The following is an 18,087-nucleotide window of genomic DNA, read 5'->3' as shown; positions in this document are numbered from 1 at the left end:
ATTGGATTTTGTTTTTGTTATAGGTACATAACATTAGTATATTATTCTAAATAAAATACATATCTATATCTAAAATACATATATATCTAAGAAATAAATAAAAATATATATAATCAAATACACGTTACAATGCAGTGCAATTACTGGAATTTATATATTGTATTGGAAAAATAACATTAATTCGATAAAGATAACACTCATAAAAATGATTGTATAACAATGTTGCATTAATATTCAAAGTTATAAATGATTTATGAAAACAGAGAAATTTGTGACATATGTTAGATATAACATTATACTACTCTGACTATAGAGTTTTTGTGAAATCTTTCTGAAAATGATATATCTTAAATTTAAATTATATTTTTATTTTCTGTATAGGTAAGTATTATTAGTAATAAATGAATAAAGATATAAAAATGTTCTATTCTCTTTTATCTGCACAAGTAAACATAAAGAATGGTGAAAAATATAATTTTAATATATATCACTAAAATATAATAATTGTTGTATTATTAACAAATAAGTTTAGAAGTTAAACTGTTAGATAAAATTGAAGATATATTGATGTTTTGAAAAATATATTTATATGCGGGATATATATTTTTTAACCCTTTGCAATCCGTTGTCGCTGTCGTAGCGACATTGTAAGTGAAACTAACAACTTCATTGTCGCCGTTGCGGCAACATAGAAACAATAGTTTATTCCACACATTAACAATGAATAAGAAAGCTTCAAGTAATCTGCGTAGTCTATTTTTACATTTAAATTAAAATAATCTTCATTTTTGCTTAGAAGTTTGTACTGTTACATTTTATGTATAATTGTGCGTTAAAATTATTATAATCTTTCTTTTTTTTATTTACTCTGAAAATGAAAAAAAATGAATTTTCGGAAAGCGAAGAGGAATTCGAACTTAGATTTTATAGTGATGATTTGGCTGAAATTAATAGTACAAATGAAAGTAGATATAGTGATACCGAGAGCGATAGTGACAGCAGTGATATTATAATTAATCGAAGTCGAAAAGCTCGGCCTATTGAATCAGATACCAATGATACCGCAATCTCCACCACGGAAGAGGATGATTGGATTAGTATTACAGAGGATGGGTACAGGCCTACAAGAGTAAATTATTCAATAGGACCAAAATCGACAGGACCACAAATTTCTTCTAATATTTTTGAACCTATTCAGTTTTTCAAACTATTTTTCACAAAACCACTTGTTGATGAAATAATAAAGGAAACAAATAACTATGCAAAATCTGTGTTGAATTCAAAGAATCTAACTAAAGACTCTATATGGCAAACATGGCATGATGTAAATGAAGATGAATTCTGGGCTTTCATTGGAGTCATCCTAAATATGGGTACAATGCCTATTTCTAACATGCAAGAATATTGGTCGACTAAACATAACAGTAGAATCCCTTTTTTTTCGGATGTATTTACAAGAGCTCGATTCAATCAAATATTTTGGATGCTTCATTTAAAAACACCTGACTCAGGGAGCAAAAATCTCAAAACACATGTACAACAAGCCAGCATTTTTTTAGATTATATAGATTCAAAATTTTCTGAACACTTTATTCCTGGTCAAAATATTTGTTTACACGAATCAATAGTAACATTTAAAGGGAAAATTTCATTTATTACCTATAACCCTATTAAGCCAACAAAGTGGAGTATAAGAATATATGCGATGGTAGATTCTGAAACTGGTTATATCTATACTATCTTACCTTATTATGGGAGTATTACATCAGGAAATCTTATTCGTCCAGATTTACCAGTTAGCACTAGGATTCCATTGCATTTATATCAAAAGTTGTTAGATAAAATTCCAGAGGCACAGGGTTATCATATGTTTACTGATAGATATTATACCAGTATACCTTTGGCAGAAGAATTAATGAAAGTAAAATGTTACTTGACTGGTACCATAAAAGCTAATAGAAAAGATATTCCGATGTTTATTAAAAAATCAAAATTTTCAGATAAGAAAATTTTTGTTTATAATAAAAGAAAAATCATGTTCTTAGCCTGGAAAGACAAGAGAATTATGTCACTCTTGAGTACTTGGAATGATGCTGGAATGATAGATTCAAAAAGAATTCTACAAGGAGGTAAAGAAGTAAACATTAGAAAGCCTAATGTAATTGTCAGCTACACAAATTCTATGAGCAGCATAAATCGAACTAATCAATATACATCTACTTATTGTTTTTTGAGAAAGTCTCTTAAATGGTGGAGAAAAATGTTTTTTTGGGGCATGGAGGTGTGTGTAATTAATTCATATATCATATATAAAATTGTGAAAAAAAAACAAAATGAGAAACCATTAACACATTTGAAATATGTTAAACTATTAGTCGACCAACTGATTAATAATTTTCGACAAGAAAGATTTAGAGCTTCTACATCATCTTCTGAAATTAGATTAAATGGGAAACTTCATGAAATGCGTAGAGGTAAAAAAAGAGATTGTATTGTTTGCTCCAACAGACAGAAGAAAGGTGAAAGACATGAAACGAGTGAATACTGCAATACTTGTCCTGATAAACCAAGAATGCACCTTGGGGATTGTTTTTCAAGATATCATAAAATGAAGAAATATAAATAGTAATTTTTATTTTTTGTATTGTTATATTTTTGATATTATATTTTATTAATAAAGCATAATTATAAAAATACATACATGTTTCTTTTAGTTGTAAAGCAAAGTTTTGAAACTTCTGCAGAAATGCAATCGCACCATCGTAAATAATCTCGGCGTAGGTAGTAGCCCATAGTAAAAATAATTAAGTTTCAGAGTCACATTAAAAATTTTTGCAACTACTGCACATCAATGAAATGAAAAATGTCACTCATTTGTTACTAAAGGATCACAAAAAATTCAATAAGCATTTTAAAATATCTTTCAAACCGGTTTTTGTTTGGATTTGAGACAGAATTTCCAACAACTTCTAAAATAGTCTCAAACACAAGATTTTATACTACATATCTATTGCAAAACGGTATCTTTGTCATTGACGATTGTAAAATCACAATATTGATAAACTCTGAAAAACGTTAAAGATACTTTGTTATTTCAAATAGTTAACATTTAATTCTTTATACAAAAAATAAACAAGCATATTTATGTCATCAATATGCTTTGGGCTTGTCCTATGAAGTAACAATAAGCAAGAAAATTATAAATATAATAAAGAATTGTTTAGAATTAAATTTCTTTTATTTATTATCGATTAACGTTTTGTTTGTATATTTATTTTATGTACTTTTTTATGTATATAACTGGAGTCATGTAAAATTTTCCCGGGCAAGATGGGACCGTAAATGCAAAATGTTTAAGAACTGCTGTTCTATAAACTTTTAAATTATGAACAAAAATATTCAAATATTAATAATTGGTTTTAATAAAGTTAAATAATACTATGTAAAGATACATCAATTAGAGATAAAAATGAATACATAAAGTTATGACAAAATTTTTGAAATGAGTAAATGAAGTTAATGAAATGAACCATAAGATTGAGAACAAAAGAAATTGGTTTTTAGTACCATCTATCGACAGAAGTAGTAAACTGCAACATTGACCGGGTTCAGAAATTCGTAGTTTCGAAAGATATACATAGTTGTCTTTTTGTTTGCGTTCAGCTTGACGGTTGTACAGAACAGAGAATTTATATTTGAAAATTAAATGTAAAAGACTCAACAGCCGCTGAAAGGTCATCATAGGCCTTACAGTCTGGTTACGTGAATATTTCGAATAAACTAAATCGACGATTTTTCTAAGAACGTTGATTCTCCTGTCAAAAGATATTCTCCTATATCTTCGTTTTGTAAGGTAGGTTCGAATTTTTAATGACGAATCCTTACGAGTATTATGTCCTGATATCTGAAATCTCTCCTGTCATAGTACAACATTTGTTGTATTGTTTTGTTTCTTCTATCAAAAAACGTACGTAGTGAGAAATTAATATTTACTCCGTTATATACGAAACATGTAAATCGTTAGTACTAAAATATATCATTGTGCAATAAATTTATATGCAATAAATATCATCTTTAAATTATAATTTTAATTTTTCTACAAATCATTTAATATATATTATTTTTATATCAATTATAATTACAACTAGAAAATTATAACTTCTAATCTTTTATTTCATATGTTACTTTTAAGATTTGAAAATTCAATCCACCTAGTTTACATTTTTATTATTACATGTTTATTTTAAAAATTTATTCTCCTATTCATAACTAGAAATAAAATATCTTTGAAAATTATGTAAATGTTAGCAAAAATTACAGCTTCCAATGAAGATATGAATGTATTTCATATCTTATAAATTTTATAAATTTAATGTTTCACATATTGATTATATTCATATTCATAATATATGTTTTGCTCTGGTTTCTGTAATTAAATGTCATACTTAATCAAAATATGGTCTAATGTGCGATATATTTTCTATAAATTGTGGGTACAGTTATATTTAGTTTATAAAGAACTCCTTTGTAAAAAAAGATAATGCAATACTTATTGGGAATTAAACCTTGCTATTAAAGTTTTTGGTAAACCATATGTTTAATAAAATAGAAATAAATATAACATGAAACAAAAATTAAAACATTTTAATTATTATCTTTATAGATTTTAAAACATGGAACAAGACACAGAATATATCAAATTACCACTAGAAGAAAGATGTGTGCATAAGGTAATATATACATATGTTCCTTTCTTGCTATAACCTTTAACATTTAGTTTAAAAAATATGTCTTTTTAAATATTTCTACTCATTAATATTATTTAGTTATGGAGAGCTCGTTTGCATGGATATAAAGAATGTGTAAATACATTCCAATGTATCGATGATGAAAAATCTCCAGAGTGGAACAAGTTTTTAGGATTTATTAAGAAGTTTGTGGTAGACAGTAATGCAGTTGCTCAAGAAAAAGGATTGGAAGCAGCATTAGCTTTCATAGAAAATGCTGCGGTAGCAGGGAAGTGAGTATTATGTATTATAATAAATGTATTAGTCTATTAAAATAATTTACTATTATCTTTATGGTGATAAAGTTTATTAATATGTATAATGTATGTTTTTTTAACATACATTGATAAACTTTTAATAAAATTATATACTTGTAATTTTATAGAACTGTTGGTGAAGTTATGAATGGAATAGTTACTAAATGTATTGCTGCACCTAAAGCTAAAACAAAAGAGTTAGCAGTACAAATAACACTGATGTATATAGAAATCGAAAAACATGAAGCTGTTCAGGAAGAGTTATTAAAAGGGACAGAAGCAAAAAATCCAAAAATTGTTGCTGCATGTATTTCTACTTTAACATTGGCTTTAAGGTAATTACATATTATTTGTATTACATATTATTGTATATATTGACTGTAGTAGCCAGGTGTCAAGAAAATTGTTGTTCGATATATATTATTATCTCAGTATGTAACTACTAGTTTCTTAAACTTGTAGACAATTTGGACCAAAAGTAATTAATATAAAGCCTTTAATGAAGAAGATTCCTGGTTTTCTTGAAGATAGAGACAAAACAGTCAGAGATGAAGGAAAATTCATGGTTATTGAAATTTACAGGTATTGTCTTAATTTTATTTATATGAATATTACATATTACTGTATAATGAAAATGTTTTAACAAAAGTTCTATTTCTAACTTTATTTTGCAATATCTAGATGGATAGGAGCTCCTTTAAAACAACAGTTGAATACATTAAAACCAGTACAAATTACGGAATTGGAGACAGAGTTTAATAATTTGAAAGAAGAAAAAGTTGTTCCTACTCGATTTTTGAAATCGCAAAAGCCTAAGGCGATATGTATTACAGATTCTACAAGTGATATCGGTGAAGGTAAATGGTTTTAAAATTATATATTGTAATTTTGCTGTTCCTATTCTTAATAAAAGATTTGTATTATATTTAAGAGGGCAAAGATGATGGTGATAGCGTTTCTGCTCCTGACATTGATCCCTATGAATTGTTGGAACCTGTTGATATACTTTCTAAACTTCCAAAAGATTTTTATGAAAAGCTTGAAGCTAAAAAATGGCAAGAACGGAAAGAAGCCTTAGAAGCATTAGATGCTCTCGTAAAAAATCCTAAATTGGAAAATGGTGATTATGGAGATGTTGTAAGAGCTTTGAAAAAGGTATGAGTCTCTCTGCTACTACATATTTCAATCATTTCTACTTTATTCATTTTTTAAATATTATAAACAGATTATATCCAAAGATACTAACGTATTAGTGGTTGCATTGGCTGGAAAATGTTTGGCAGGATTAGCAGGTGGTCTAAAAAAACGATTTCAACCTTATGCAACTGCGTGTTTGTCATCAATTTTGGAAAAGTTTCGTGAAAAGAAGCAAAACGTTGTGCAAGCACTTAGAGAAGCTGCAGATGCTATTTTTCTTAGTGTAAGTATAAGTGAAGCATAAATAATTGTTAACTATATATATTTATTATTATATTTATTTATATGTACATAATTTTAACATCTTTTTACTGTAGATTTAATCCAATGTTTAGATAATATATAATAAAATTTATAAAAGAATAATATGCACCTTATAAATATGCAAATAATGTTTTATGCATACATTAGGTTTCTATTGATCTTATACTAGAAGATACACTTGCTGCATTAGAGAACAAAAATCCTGCAGTAAAAGCAGAAACGGCTGCTTATTTAGCAAGATGTTTTTCACATACTCCACCACCAACTTTAAATAAAAAGCTATTAAAGGCTTATACTGGTGTACTTTTGAAAACCTTAAATGAACCAGGTATATTTTGAGATACATTGTACTATGTACTAATATATGTACATACATATGTAACATACATTTGTTAATATTATTACCACCAAAATCATTTGTTTTAGATCCAACTGTTCGAGATAGTTCTGCAGAAGCTCTTGGCACAGCTATGAAATTAATTGGTGAAAAATCTATGATGCCATTTCTTACAGATATAGATAATTTGAAAATGACTAAGGTATTTAAGGCCAAAAATTGTTAATTATATCCATTATAATGTTATATATATTTCTTTTTTCTATCTTGCTAGATAAAGGAATGTGCAGACAAAGCTGTAATTCATGTTAAAGTTCCTAGTGCACCAAAAGTAGTAGAAAGACCAAATACTGCTCCAAGTAAAATTGAATCAACAGCAAAAGCTAAAGAGCTAGAGTCGAAAACCACAAAAAGACCTAATACTAGTACAACTAAAAAGCTTCCTTCTAAGAAACCATCTGCTTCTTTAACTAATTTAGGTAATCATACATAATTCCTAAAGTTTATTATTCTAATAATTTTACTGTTGCTTGATCTAGTTACCTGATCTTTATTATTTATTATAGCTGTTTCTAAAAAGTCATCTGGTACAAAACTTCAAATAGAAAAAAATTATAGTGTTGAAGAGATAGAAGAAATGGCTATTCAAATGTTACCAGCTGATATCCTTAGTGGTCTTGTTGACAGCAATTGGAAGACTCGGTTAGCTGCAGTTGAGCAACTTTTGGAGGTAATTGAAACATTTATATGTAACCTGTTTTTAATCATAAGTAAAGTACTAATATTGTACTAGATGTTAAGTAACAAACAATGTGTTATTTTAGTTTGTAAAGCAAATAGATCCAATGGAAATACCTATACAAGTGATTGTACGAACCTTAGCAAAGAAACCAGGTTTCAAAGATACAAATTTCCAAGTTCTAAAATTGCGATTAGAGATAGTAAAGTTTCTGGCAGAAAATTTTCCGTTTTCAACGTAAGATAATCCACGTTTAATTTTAAAGGTATATAATAAGTCATATACGTAGTATAATTATATTTCCTTCCAGTACTGTTTGTGAATATTGTGTCATGGACATAGCTGAAAAATTAGGTGACGCAAAAAATAGCGCAGTTGCCGGCGAAACTCTTTTAGTAATAGCAGAAGCAACAAGCTTGGAATATGTGGCACAAGAAATAGTAGCATTTGCTTTTAATCAAAAAAATCCTAAAGTTCAGCAAGAAACATTAGCGTTATTATGTAGGGGTCTTATAGAATTTGGATGTGTGTAAGTAATAATTTATTTAATATAACATTCTATTCTAAATAATGTACTGTGGTTAGTGTATACATATATAACTTATAATAAATATGTTTTAGTATCAATGTTAAATCTTTAATGGAAAATATAAAAAAGGCAGTTGCCGCCACAAATCCTGGTGTTCGTACTTCAGCTATTACATTATTAGGTACATTATATTTATTTATGGGTAAACCACTACTTATGTTTTTTGAGAATGAGAAACCAGCTTTACGTCAACAAATTGAACAAGAATGTGAAAAGGTAATTTTAGTACTGTTGTAGTAAATTATTGTTTCAAAATATATGTTTGTGATAATACTTTATATGAATTAAACTTTATGTTTGTAATAATGATAATATTATGTTAATATAAATTATTATTTAATAGCACAATGGTGAGTCACCACCTGTCCCAATTCGTGGAATAAAGAGCAAAAAGGATAAAACAAGCGATGATGATGAAGATGTAGAAATGGATAAAAAATCTAGTAGTAATAGTGAAACTGATATTAATAATCTTATTCCACGTGTTGATATTAGTAATCAAATTACAGAAGGTCTTCTTAATGAACTATCTGATAAAAATTGGAAGGTTAGCATTATGCTTTAAGATATGCAATTATTTGATAATCTAAAATAATTTCTGTTTAAATTAGGTACGAAATGAAGGTTTACAAAAAATAAATGCCATTATATCTGAGGCAAAATTTATAAAAGGTTCTATTGGTGATTTACCACAAGGTTTGGCACTACGATTAGTTGATAGCAATAGTAAAATAGCTCAGTCAACTTTAGGAATATGTCAAACTTTAGCTGTTGCAATGGGTCCTCCAGCAAAACAACATATTCGAGTCCTTTTCCCCGGCTTTATACAATGTTTAGGTGATAACAAGAATTGGATTAGAACTGCAGCTATTTCTTGCATAAATACATGGGGAGATCAATGTGGTTATAAAGAATTTTTTGATGGTGAAATGATTGGAGATGCTTTGAAATCTGGATCACCACTACTTAGAGCTGAGGTTTGGGGTTGGTTAGCACAAAAATTATCATTGATTCCTATAAAACAAATACCAAAAGAAGAACTTCTTGTATGTCTTCCGTATTTGTACAATAATTTAGAGGATCGTAATTCCGATGTGCGGAAAAATGCTCAAGAAGCAGTTTTAGGATTTATGATTCATCTTTCTTATGAAGTAATGGCTAGAAATACAGAAAAACTGAAACCTGGATCACGAACAGTAGTACTTACTGCATTAGATAAATCTCGACCGAATTTGCCTATAAAACCTCTACCGAAAAAACAAGCACCGAAGGAAAATCAGAAAACTGTTAAAAGTGCTGGAGCTTTGAAAGCTGCAAAAGCAGTAGTAAAACCTAATCAAAAACAACCAACATCAAAACCTGGTAGTGCTCGTAAAAAAGATGATGATGTGGATACAAGTCCTTTATTGGCTACTAATAATTTGAAACATCAAAGAGTGATCGACGAACAAAAGTTAAAAGTCTTAAAATGGAATTTTACGACACCAAGGGAAGAATTTGTTGAACTTTTAAAAGAACTTATGACCGCTGCAAACGTAAATAAAACTTTATTAGCCAATATGTTTCATTCTGATTTTCGATATCATCTTAAAGCAATTGAGGCATTAACCGAGGTAATTATTTTAAGCACTTAACATATCAAAATCTTGTATTTGTTTATTTTTGTAAATACTAATATTCTACTGTAGTGTTTTTAATGTTTGTCATTTTAATATTTTTATTACTTTTAGGATTTGCCCGATAATAGTAAAGCATTGGTATCGAATTTAGACCTTATTCTCAAGTGGTTGACGCTACGATTTTTTGACACTAATCCTTCAGTACTATTAAAAGGTTTAGAGTATTTGAGAATGGTATTTGATTTATTAATAGAAAACCAGTATCATATGTTGGAAAATGAGGCCGCATCGTTTATTCCATATCTCATTATCAAAGTAAATTGCTTCATAGCTTGCTATATCAGCAATATTGTTGTTTTAATAGTTGTTTCTCTCAACATATATTTTACTTGTATCAATATATACACACATATTTGTCCAGATTGGTGATCCAAAAGATGCAGTGCGTAATGGAGTTCGTGCATTATTTAAACAAATAGCATTGGTGTATCCAGTGAGCAAATTATTTTCTTATGTAATGGAAGGCTTAAAATCTAAAAATGCTCGGCAGAGAACGGGTAAATAAAGTAATTAAAAAATATAGAAATCGTAATTAGCAAATGCTAAATAATTATTCTACTTTTAGAATGCTTAGATCAACTTGGTTCTCTTATTGAAAATTATGGATTGTCAGTTTGCCAACCATCTACATCTGTTGCACTAAAAGAAATTGCCAAACAAATAGCAGATCGTGATAATTCTGTTCGAAATGCTGCTTTAAATTGCATTGTTCAAGCATATTTTCTTCAAGGGGAACGAATATACAAACTTATTGGTCAGGTAATGATTTTATAATTGTTACGTATTTATTGCTACGCAATTATGATGTTTCACTAATTTATTGATTTTTAGATATCTGAAAAAGATCAATCATTATTGGATGAGCGTATTAAAAGAGCTGCTAAAAATTACCCAGTGAAATTAGCTTCTGCCAATAGACTTTCAACACCTTCAAATGCAACACCTATTCCTTCTAGTGAAGATGTTAAAAGTTCTAATGAAGAATATGAAGAAGAAAATGATGAAATACCTGAATCACCACAGCCACCTGTACCACCTCAATCTAATGAACTGTAAGTGTAATGCATTAGTTTTATATATATTTCTGCACATTAAAATTTATTTTTAACGACATTTCCATATAAAAGTATTTATTTTATATATTATAATTTTCATGTCATAACATTAATTATATCACAGATACTTAATGCCATTGCTTTTGATATTATTATTAAATTGCTAATATAATTAAACAAAACATCTTTAATACTATATATTTTTTGTAACTATATCTTATTATTTCTTTTTTGTTAATTATTTTTGTTTGTACGAATCTGCTTTTAATATTTCCAGGCCACATGTAACAGAGACTACAAATGTACCAACAGACTCTTATGAGACTAATGAACCTGTTTCAAACATTTCATCTCCAAATCATGATGAAGATGATATTAAAACGTTTGTGCTTCTTGTGATTTGTTTTTAGTATGCTGTATATGTATGGTGGCGGGTGTATGGGAAATAACAAGCAATCGCATGTTTAGTTGGTTATTTTATTTTCAGCGTAGTAGTATAAGTTTATTTGAGATCACTATTGCATACACATATTCTTGATCATAATGATCATATCAATTTTATAAAAGATAATATACATTAGAATAAATTTTGTGGTTTGAAACTGGTTCAATGTTGTTAAGGTGATAAGACAATCTAAGAGTAATGTCCTATATAAATTAGATTTATATGTAGTAAATACTGTAATAATAAGTACAGTAAATGTAGTATTAATATGATTTTACGCAATTTTTACATAATTTTAATTTTTAGAAATTCTCCAACTTCGGCACAACCAAAAGTTTCAGGTCCATTTGGACTTGACATGGACTTTTTACAAAGAATTGAATTAAATGCACCTGTAAAGTATAGTAATCCTGTTCTGGTAGAAATTGATTTAACAGATCTAAATGAAAATCCCACAACAAACACAATGAATATACATAAAGTACCGTAAGTAATTATTATCATCTCTTGTTGCATTTTCTAATTATTAGTAATAGAAGGCATAATTAATAATTTTCTTTGTTTCATGTTTTTGTATAAAGTTAGATCTAATATACAAGCTATCAAAGTGACTTGTTTGAAATGTTAGATTTTAATTAAAAAAATTTTTGTAGAGTTATTCCTATGTCCCCTCCAAAATTATTAGTATCAAAATCTGCATCAATGACGCAGCAGCAGCTGGGCACTGGTAATACTAGCAAAGAGGAAAGTCTTGAACGTAAAATTCTTGCAATGGCTAGTTTAGATTTGGCTGTTGCAATACAATCAATGAACAGCATCGATAATGTCCGTATTTAGAATATACATGTTTGTGTATTAAGTTATACATATTATATTTGTAATTTTTAATTATTTTGTAGCTGATAAAATCTCATCAAATTTTGAGTTTACAATCTAAGGAAGATAAATTTATTGGTTCGATAAATATGCAATTAAAACTTTTACAAACTTATCCTTTACAACAAGGAGGGGCAGATATATCTAAAGGTTTTAGAAATACATTTATGGTTTTATTAGCGGTAAGAATTAATTATATAATACATATATGATAGTAACGATATATATTGTATTTATTGTGGAACTATCTACAGTTTTACGATACTGGGATTCTTGGAAAGAACGTTCCGTTAATACATCTGAAAGAACTTGTGGATCAAATGATCAGCTTATTAGCAGAAAACAAACTAAATCATCTACACCAGGCAGAAGCATATTATCGCGTTATTAACAACATTGTTTGTAAAATAATAGACAACTCAAATCATACTACTATCATATGGTAATAATCTTAAAAATTTTATTTAGTAATATATGTTAGCATTGATAATAGTGTTGTTATTATAGATATATTTAAAATATCCTTATTAAAGTATTAAATATAACTAATTCATTCATTTTTTAATGCTAAGTGTTTTAATAAAATTACTTCATGGATGTGCTGAATCTGCTGCTCCATCCAAATATGAGGAACTAGTAATGAAGTGTTTATGGAAAATAGTGAAAACAATCCCTAATTGGGCTGCAGATTTAGATTATGACACTATTCTTTTAGAAGTACATCGATTCCTTAAGGTAACAGTTTTTTGTTGTAAATATTGTATATGTGCCATCTATTATATAATAAAGATTCTTTTTTCTTCTTTTTAAATATGTATATTTTACAGGATTATCCAAGTGTATGGTGGAAAAAACGAAAATCTGACACTCCATTACGTACAATTAAGACAATTCTTCATAGCATGACCCGTGTAAAAGGCAGTACCATACTCAGTCACTTAACACGAATAAACAATACAAATGAATCAGAATTACAGAATTATCTTATTAGGCTAATTGCGGTTAGTAAATTAGATATTATGAGATATTGAATCTTATGAAATACATAAAATTTTCATTTCTTATAATAATGTTTAATAGACATTTAAGCCAGATGAAATTAATAGCAACCCCAAAAATGCTCTAAAATCCGGCGGTGCGGGAAAAGCTCAAGAACATTTGTCGAAATTTACGCATCAACAGTTGTCCGAAATATTTAAAAAGATTGGATCTAAAGAACATACAAAAGAAGTATGTATATCGATAAATAATATACTTATTTTTTAATGGATAAGTAGATAATATATTTCAATTATTTAGTAGCTAATATTTTGATACTTATACTTAATAAGTATACTTATTTTGTACAGGGTTTAATGCAGCTTTACGATTTTAAACTTCAATATCCTGAAGCGGATGTACAACCTTTCTTGGTAAAATCTCATCAATTCTTTCAAGACTTTATAGAACAAGGATTAAGAGACATTGATCAAGCACGAAAAAATCAAAATCTTATAACACAAACTAATAATCAGTACTCAACAGGTAAATACTTATAATGTGAAATACTAATAAAATTACTTATTATTACTTTACGTAATTTGCTTCAGAAATAGCCGAATCCGCTAGTTCGGAAGAAAAAAGCCTAATGGATCCATTGCATAGGCTCGAAAAACTTCGAGCATCTGAAGCACAATGTAGAACTACTAACCAGCCAAGTCCAACATGAATTAACTCCTATTAATTCTTACTAAGTAAGAAAGAAGGAATTACATATGAATAATAGTTTAAGAATTTATTAAAAATTTTAGCTTGCATTTCAAGAATATAAAATAAAATGTACAGAGTGTTTAGTGAAAATGGTTTTGAGACTTAAGGAAGATATATAAAGAAAGAATTTTTTGACCCAAAATGTAATTTTGTATCCTTTCATGAGGTTACTTATTCGTAATAAATAATATAATGAAATCATAACAATGAATAAAAATAATACAAAATATAAATACTTTAAAATATACATTGGCTTATGATTCACAAATGTGAATGTAGATTAATAAAAGAACACATTGAACATATTTTTAGAAGTGAAAATAAATATTAGTATTTTGATAGTTTCTTTGTTACTATTACAATTTTATGTAGCAATACAGTTTTTCTTTAAATTTTTCTTTGTTTGGCTTCCAAAAATTCTTAATTCTTTCATTTACATTTAGTGTGTTTTTAAGAGATTCATTCATATTACGAAATACTAGTAAATACAAAATTACATTTTGTACTAAAATTGATTTTGATGTTTTTGATGACTTCTCTCAATGAGCTCTCAACGAGTTCATATATTTTTAAATATTTTCTTTATACATCCTGTATTTGTATATAACAATTATGAATCATAAAGTAGAATTCGGAATTAAAGCGATTAAAAATATTCTTTCTGATTTACGTCTTTAAATTAATTTTATATAAAGAAAATATTAATGATATATATTTTATTATGTATATTATCTATATGAACAGATAAATTCTATTTTACAGGGTTGCAGTGCTTAAATAACTGGATTAAGAACCAATAATACACACAATACAATATGAAGTAAATAGTACATAGACCAGAAAGAATAATCGTCGTACCTAATGTACGTAATGTTACGCTATTCAGTGCAACATTAACTGTAGCATTTATGTGTTGATTTTCTCAGTAACTACATATGTGTTATAATGCTAATTATCAGGAGTTTATGTGTTACAACTCTTAAAATAATTGCGAACATGTTATAGTACTCGTATTTATCAATATTTGGGAAGGATAATTAAGCTATAAGAAGCTAGTATTATGCTCTCTTTAGACTGATTTTACACAGAATCGATTTATATTTCGTTATTTCTTTTAAAATAAATCCACTCATTAATGTATATCGTTGATCTATATTTATAAAAGAAATATTACATGTTTTTGTTATTTAATTAATTAAAACTTAGTCGTACTACACATAAGAAGCATGTTTCTCCATATTTATAATCCCGGTATACGAATGTAGATTTAATACGTTAATTTTTCATAATAAAAGAACATAGTATTAGCGAAATAATGATAATAATAATAATTATAAAATAATAGTAACTTAATATATCTACAAAAATTTCTGGAAGAATTTATGTAGTGTAAGTAGAGTGTGTATATATTCTAACTTAAAGTATTCAATAAAATAGCTTATAATAATACTACTTATTATTTTTACACTATACACCATTGTTTAGTGCTTGATATGTCGTATCATTTAATCTTACAACAATTTTATTCACACGAGTAATTATTTATATCAATATAATTTCAAGCATAATGTACAAATTATATACATAAGTACTTTTTAGGTAAAAATGTAGTGTATATTATGATTTTTACTATTTCATCACACAATCTGTACACAAATATGGAAAATATGTACATTATCTCATAGCAAAATATATTTTATGACATATAGGTATATAAACACTGTATACTGTTTTCATACATCTTCCGTAGGTCTGATAAAAAGTGCTGTTAAAGCAAATAGTAGAAATACCAATCCACCAATTATGGTCACTATAAATAATAAAAATAGTCCCAATTCGTTATTCCTTTTAAATTCCATTACAGTATCATTAATATTTAATGATTTACATATACATATATAATCTATACAAGTAGAAATATTATCTATTTTTTAATATAGAAAAGTATACTTTACCTGTTCGTACTGAAATTCTCTGAGCTATCATTCTCCCCCCTAATACTGCTAATCCTGTACAAAATGAATGTCCTAATATTCCACCTATTACAACTCCATAAACATTCTAGAAATAATAAATTTTTTTTACATAAAATTAGGGTTCAACATTGTTCTATACATGATTTTATAAAAATAAATATTATAAAGTCAAATATTAAATATAAATGTCACCTCTCTTGCTGCAAGTATGATAGTTGTAAGCTGTGAGCGATCACCCCATTCTGCAAGAAATGTTAATGTAAATGCTTGAAGGAATATCCTAGAGAGGAGCATCAGTGCACTAATTTTTGTTGCTTTTCTTATAACACCAGTTTCTGGATCTTGTACTAAAGTGCTTGCAGTTTCCTTTTCATACTGAAAGTGATGATATTTAAAAATTATTTAATTCCTGCAAAAACGTTAAAGGAATAGTTTCAAAACAATTATTCTATAAAGTCTAATGAGAATTGCTTATAACTATTTATATTTTTAATATTGATACCTCATCTTCTCGTTTCCTTAAATCAGATTGCACTTCTTCTAATTCTTCTTGTGCCTCAGTTGCAGACATCTTATAACCATCCCGTAGCATTTTCAAACCAAATAAAGCAAAAAGTGCAGTAGAAATGTAGTATGTATAAACACTAGGAATTATGGTTGCAGCATATCCAAAAATGACTGAAGATCAGAAAGAAAGACAACTATTATATAATATACATATAATGTTTTGATTATTTTATAAATACCATAATATTGTTGAATATACTACTAAAAACAATTCTAATAAATGTGTTATACTGTATATGGCTTTTATATTATGGTGTTCTGCCACACTTCAATCAAATATGTAAAATCTATTTGCTCTTTGAATTTAAATTTCTTGTTTCTTTACTTGGAAAATAAATAAAATCTGTAATTTAGATAAAACCTATTAATAATATTAAAATACTTAAGTTCAGGATTGAATTGGGTTTATTACAAATCCACACAATACTTAAAGTTACAAGAGAAATAACAAGATTATCAAAACATACTGTGTAATCATGTGCTAAAATGTAAAAATGTTTTGGGTATCTTTTATACAGGTAATCAGATATCGGGTAACAGAATGCAAACTTCATTGTATATCATAGATAAAATTACATGGAATATTTAGTTATATGAATTTTTGTAACAATTTTCAAATGCTACACTCATATTTAGAATAGGTCCTAGATATTATTGGATAATAGAAAAAGTTGTCTAATCAAACTTTTACATACAACAATACCTGAAAGGAGAGTCATCAAAGCCAATGCACTAATTGCTCCTATAAAAACTGTCAATCTTGGATGTTTCATTGCCATAATAGCAGCGATAAAGAAAGTTTTGTCACCTAATTCAGAAACAACGATGACAGACAAAGAAGCTATAAATGCATGTATAAAACCAAGGTTATCCTTGGTTTGTGGTGACATTGAATCTTCAGGTCTCTAGTATTTATTAGAAACATTAATACGTGTAAGTTCATATTATTTAATACAGATAAATTGAATTATAAATATTTACCATAGACGTCATTATCATTTGAAATCTACTATCATATATAGGTTCACTTTCACTTAATACTGTAGATAAAAAAAAACAGTTTATTACACATATATATATAAAATACTCGCTTGTTGATAGAAATCGAATAAAGCCCATTGTTTTTAATTTATAATAATAATACTAGGAGTTTCAACTTCAACTTTTTTAGTGTTGAACACGTTATCAGTACATGAAACATACGCACGGCGAAGTATGGATACTTATACTATCTAATGTTTCAAGTTGCAGATTCTATATTGTGAAATTTACACAATATTCGTGATGGATATTTAATGTTACGAAAATTAATCACTCATCAAGTGGAAATATTTGATACAAATATACTATGTATTTCATGTATTTTATAAGAATTAGTATTTAAACATATTAAATTTTCAGAAGTTTGAGTTACAATTTTCAAACTACTATTTATTTCATGAAACATATACGTATTTGTAGGACTTGAACATTAGAATTATGCACCTAGAAAACATTAATCTGATAGATGTCGCTGAACAACAAATGAAGTTAGAAATAGGGGATGGTTCTATAGAAATGAATAAATATT

At 27.5% G+C, this 18,087-nt stretch overlaps 3 protein-coding genes across 5 annotated transcripts; 2 read left to right on the top strand and 1 right to left on the bottom strand.

The window, feature by feature from the left end:
• The first annotated feature begins 874 nt into the window (after window positions 1-874).
• LOC126917002 (piggyBac transposable element-derived protein 4-like) lies at window positions 875-2,626 on the top strand. Its single transcript, XM_050723387.1, has 2 exons — window positions 875-1,940; window positions 2,046-2,626. Exons 1-2 carry the CDS (start codon window positions 875-877, stop codon window positions 2,624-2,626), a joined length of 1,647 nt encoding a protein of 548 aa, XP_050579344.1.
• Window positions 2,627-3,614: 988 nt separating this feature from the next.
• Window positions 3,615-15,423, top strand: LOC126916333 (protein mini spindles). Of its 3 annotated transcripts, none has more exons than XM_050722030.1 (32): window positions 3,615-3,853; window positions 4,664-4,730; window positions 4,827-5,020; window positions 5,173-5,379; window positions 5,507-5,626; window positions 5,726-5,901; window positions 5,976-6,199; window positions 6,270-6,464; window positions 6,653-6,833; window positions 6,932-7,044; window positions 7,117-7,321; window positions 7,409-7,572; window positions 7,667-7,818; window positions 7,892-8,110; window positions 8,203-8,386; window positions 8,514-8,717; window positions 8,782-9,783; window positions 9,901-10,104; window positions 10,211-10,346; window positions 10,415-10,608; window positions 10,681-10,901; window positions 11,182-11,286; window positions 11,656-11,835; window positions 12,003-12,174; window positions 12,249-12,407; window positions 12,480-12,667; window positions 12,798-12,960; window positions 13,053-13,226; window positions 13,306-13,455; window positions 13,575-13,749; window positions 13,815-13,958; window positions 14,737-15,423. In XM_050722030.1, the coding sequence occupies exons 2-31, from the start codon at window positions 4,674-4,676 to the stop codon at window positions 13,931-13,933; spliced, it is 5,937 nt and encodes a 1,978-aa protein (XP_050577987.1). In that variant the 5' UTR covers window positions 3,615-3,853; window positions 4,664-4,673; the 3' UTR covers window positions 13,934-13,958; window positions 14,737-15,423. The 3 variants fall into 3 exon arrangements, with proteins under 3 accessions (XP_050577987.1, XP_050577989.1, XP_050577988.1); XM_050722031.1 differs by lacking the exon at window positions 3,615-3,853 and adding an exon at window positions 3,949-3,967; XM_050722032.1 differs by lacking the exon at window positions 11,182-11,286 and having other exon boundaries at window positions 3,617-3,853.
• Window positions 15,107-17,954, bottom strand: LOC126916353 (transmembrane protein 165). The gene is made up of 6 exons (XM_050722067.1): window positions 17,499-17,954; window positions 17,221-17,422; window positions 16,453-16,628; window positions 16,143-16,325; window positions 15,930-16,035; window positions 15,107-15,784 (listed from the first exon to the last, which is right to left on the bottom strand). The coding sequence occupies exons 1-6, from the start codon at window positions 17,634-17,636 to the stop codon at window positions 15,708-15,710; spliced, it is 882 nt and encodes a 293-aa protein (XP_050578024.1). The 5' UTR covers window positions 17,637-17,954; the 3' UTR covers window positions 15,107-15,707.
• Window positions 17,955-18,087: the final 133 nt, after the last annotated feature.

This window comes from Bombus affinis, chromosome 5 (assembly GCF_024516045.1).
Source record: "Bombus affinis isolate iyBomAffi1 chromosome 5, iyBomAffi1.2, whole genome shotgun sequence".
NCBI lineage: Eukaryota > Metazoa > Arthropoda > Insecta > Hymenoptera > Apidae > Bombus > Bombus affinis.
This window is presented reverse-complemented; position numbering and strand designations above follow the sequence as displayed.

Bases quoted from the DNA above. Each gene is read 5' to 3' on its own strand.
- LOC126916353 (XM_050722067.1), bottom strand. From the start codon at position 17,636: ATGGGCTTTATTCGATTTCTATCAACAAGCGAGTATTTTATATATATA. The intron at 17,423-17,498 runs GTAAATATTTAT...AATAAATACTAG, and splicing joins AAATGATAATGACGTCTATG to AGACCTGAAGATTCAATGTC. The intron at 16,326-16,452 runs GTATCAATATTA...CATCACTTTCAG, and splicing joins TAAGGAAACGAGAAGATGAG to TATGAAAAGGAAACTGCAAG.
- LOC126917002 (XM_050723387.1), top strand. From the start codon at position 875: ATGAAAAAAAATGAATTTTCGGAAAGCGAAGAGGAATTCGAACTTAGA. The intron at 1,941-2,045 runs GTACCATAAAAG...TCATGTTCTTAG, and splicing joins AGTAAAATGTTACTTGACTG to CCTGGAAAGACAAGAGAATT.
- LOC126916333 (XM_050722030.1), top strand. From the start codon at position 4,674: ATGGAACAAGACACAGAATATATCAAATTACCACTAGAAGAAAGATGT. The intron at 7,322-7,408 runs GTAATCATACAT...TATTTATTATAG, and splicing joins TGCTTCTTTAACTAATTTAG to CTGTTTCTAAAAAGTCATCT. The intron at 10,902-11,181 runs GTAAGTGTAATG...TAATATTTCCAG, and splicing joins CCACCTCAATCTAATGAACT to GCCACATGTAACAGAGACTA.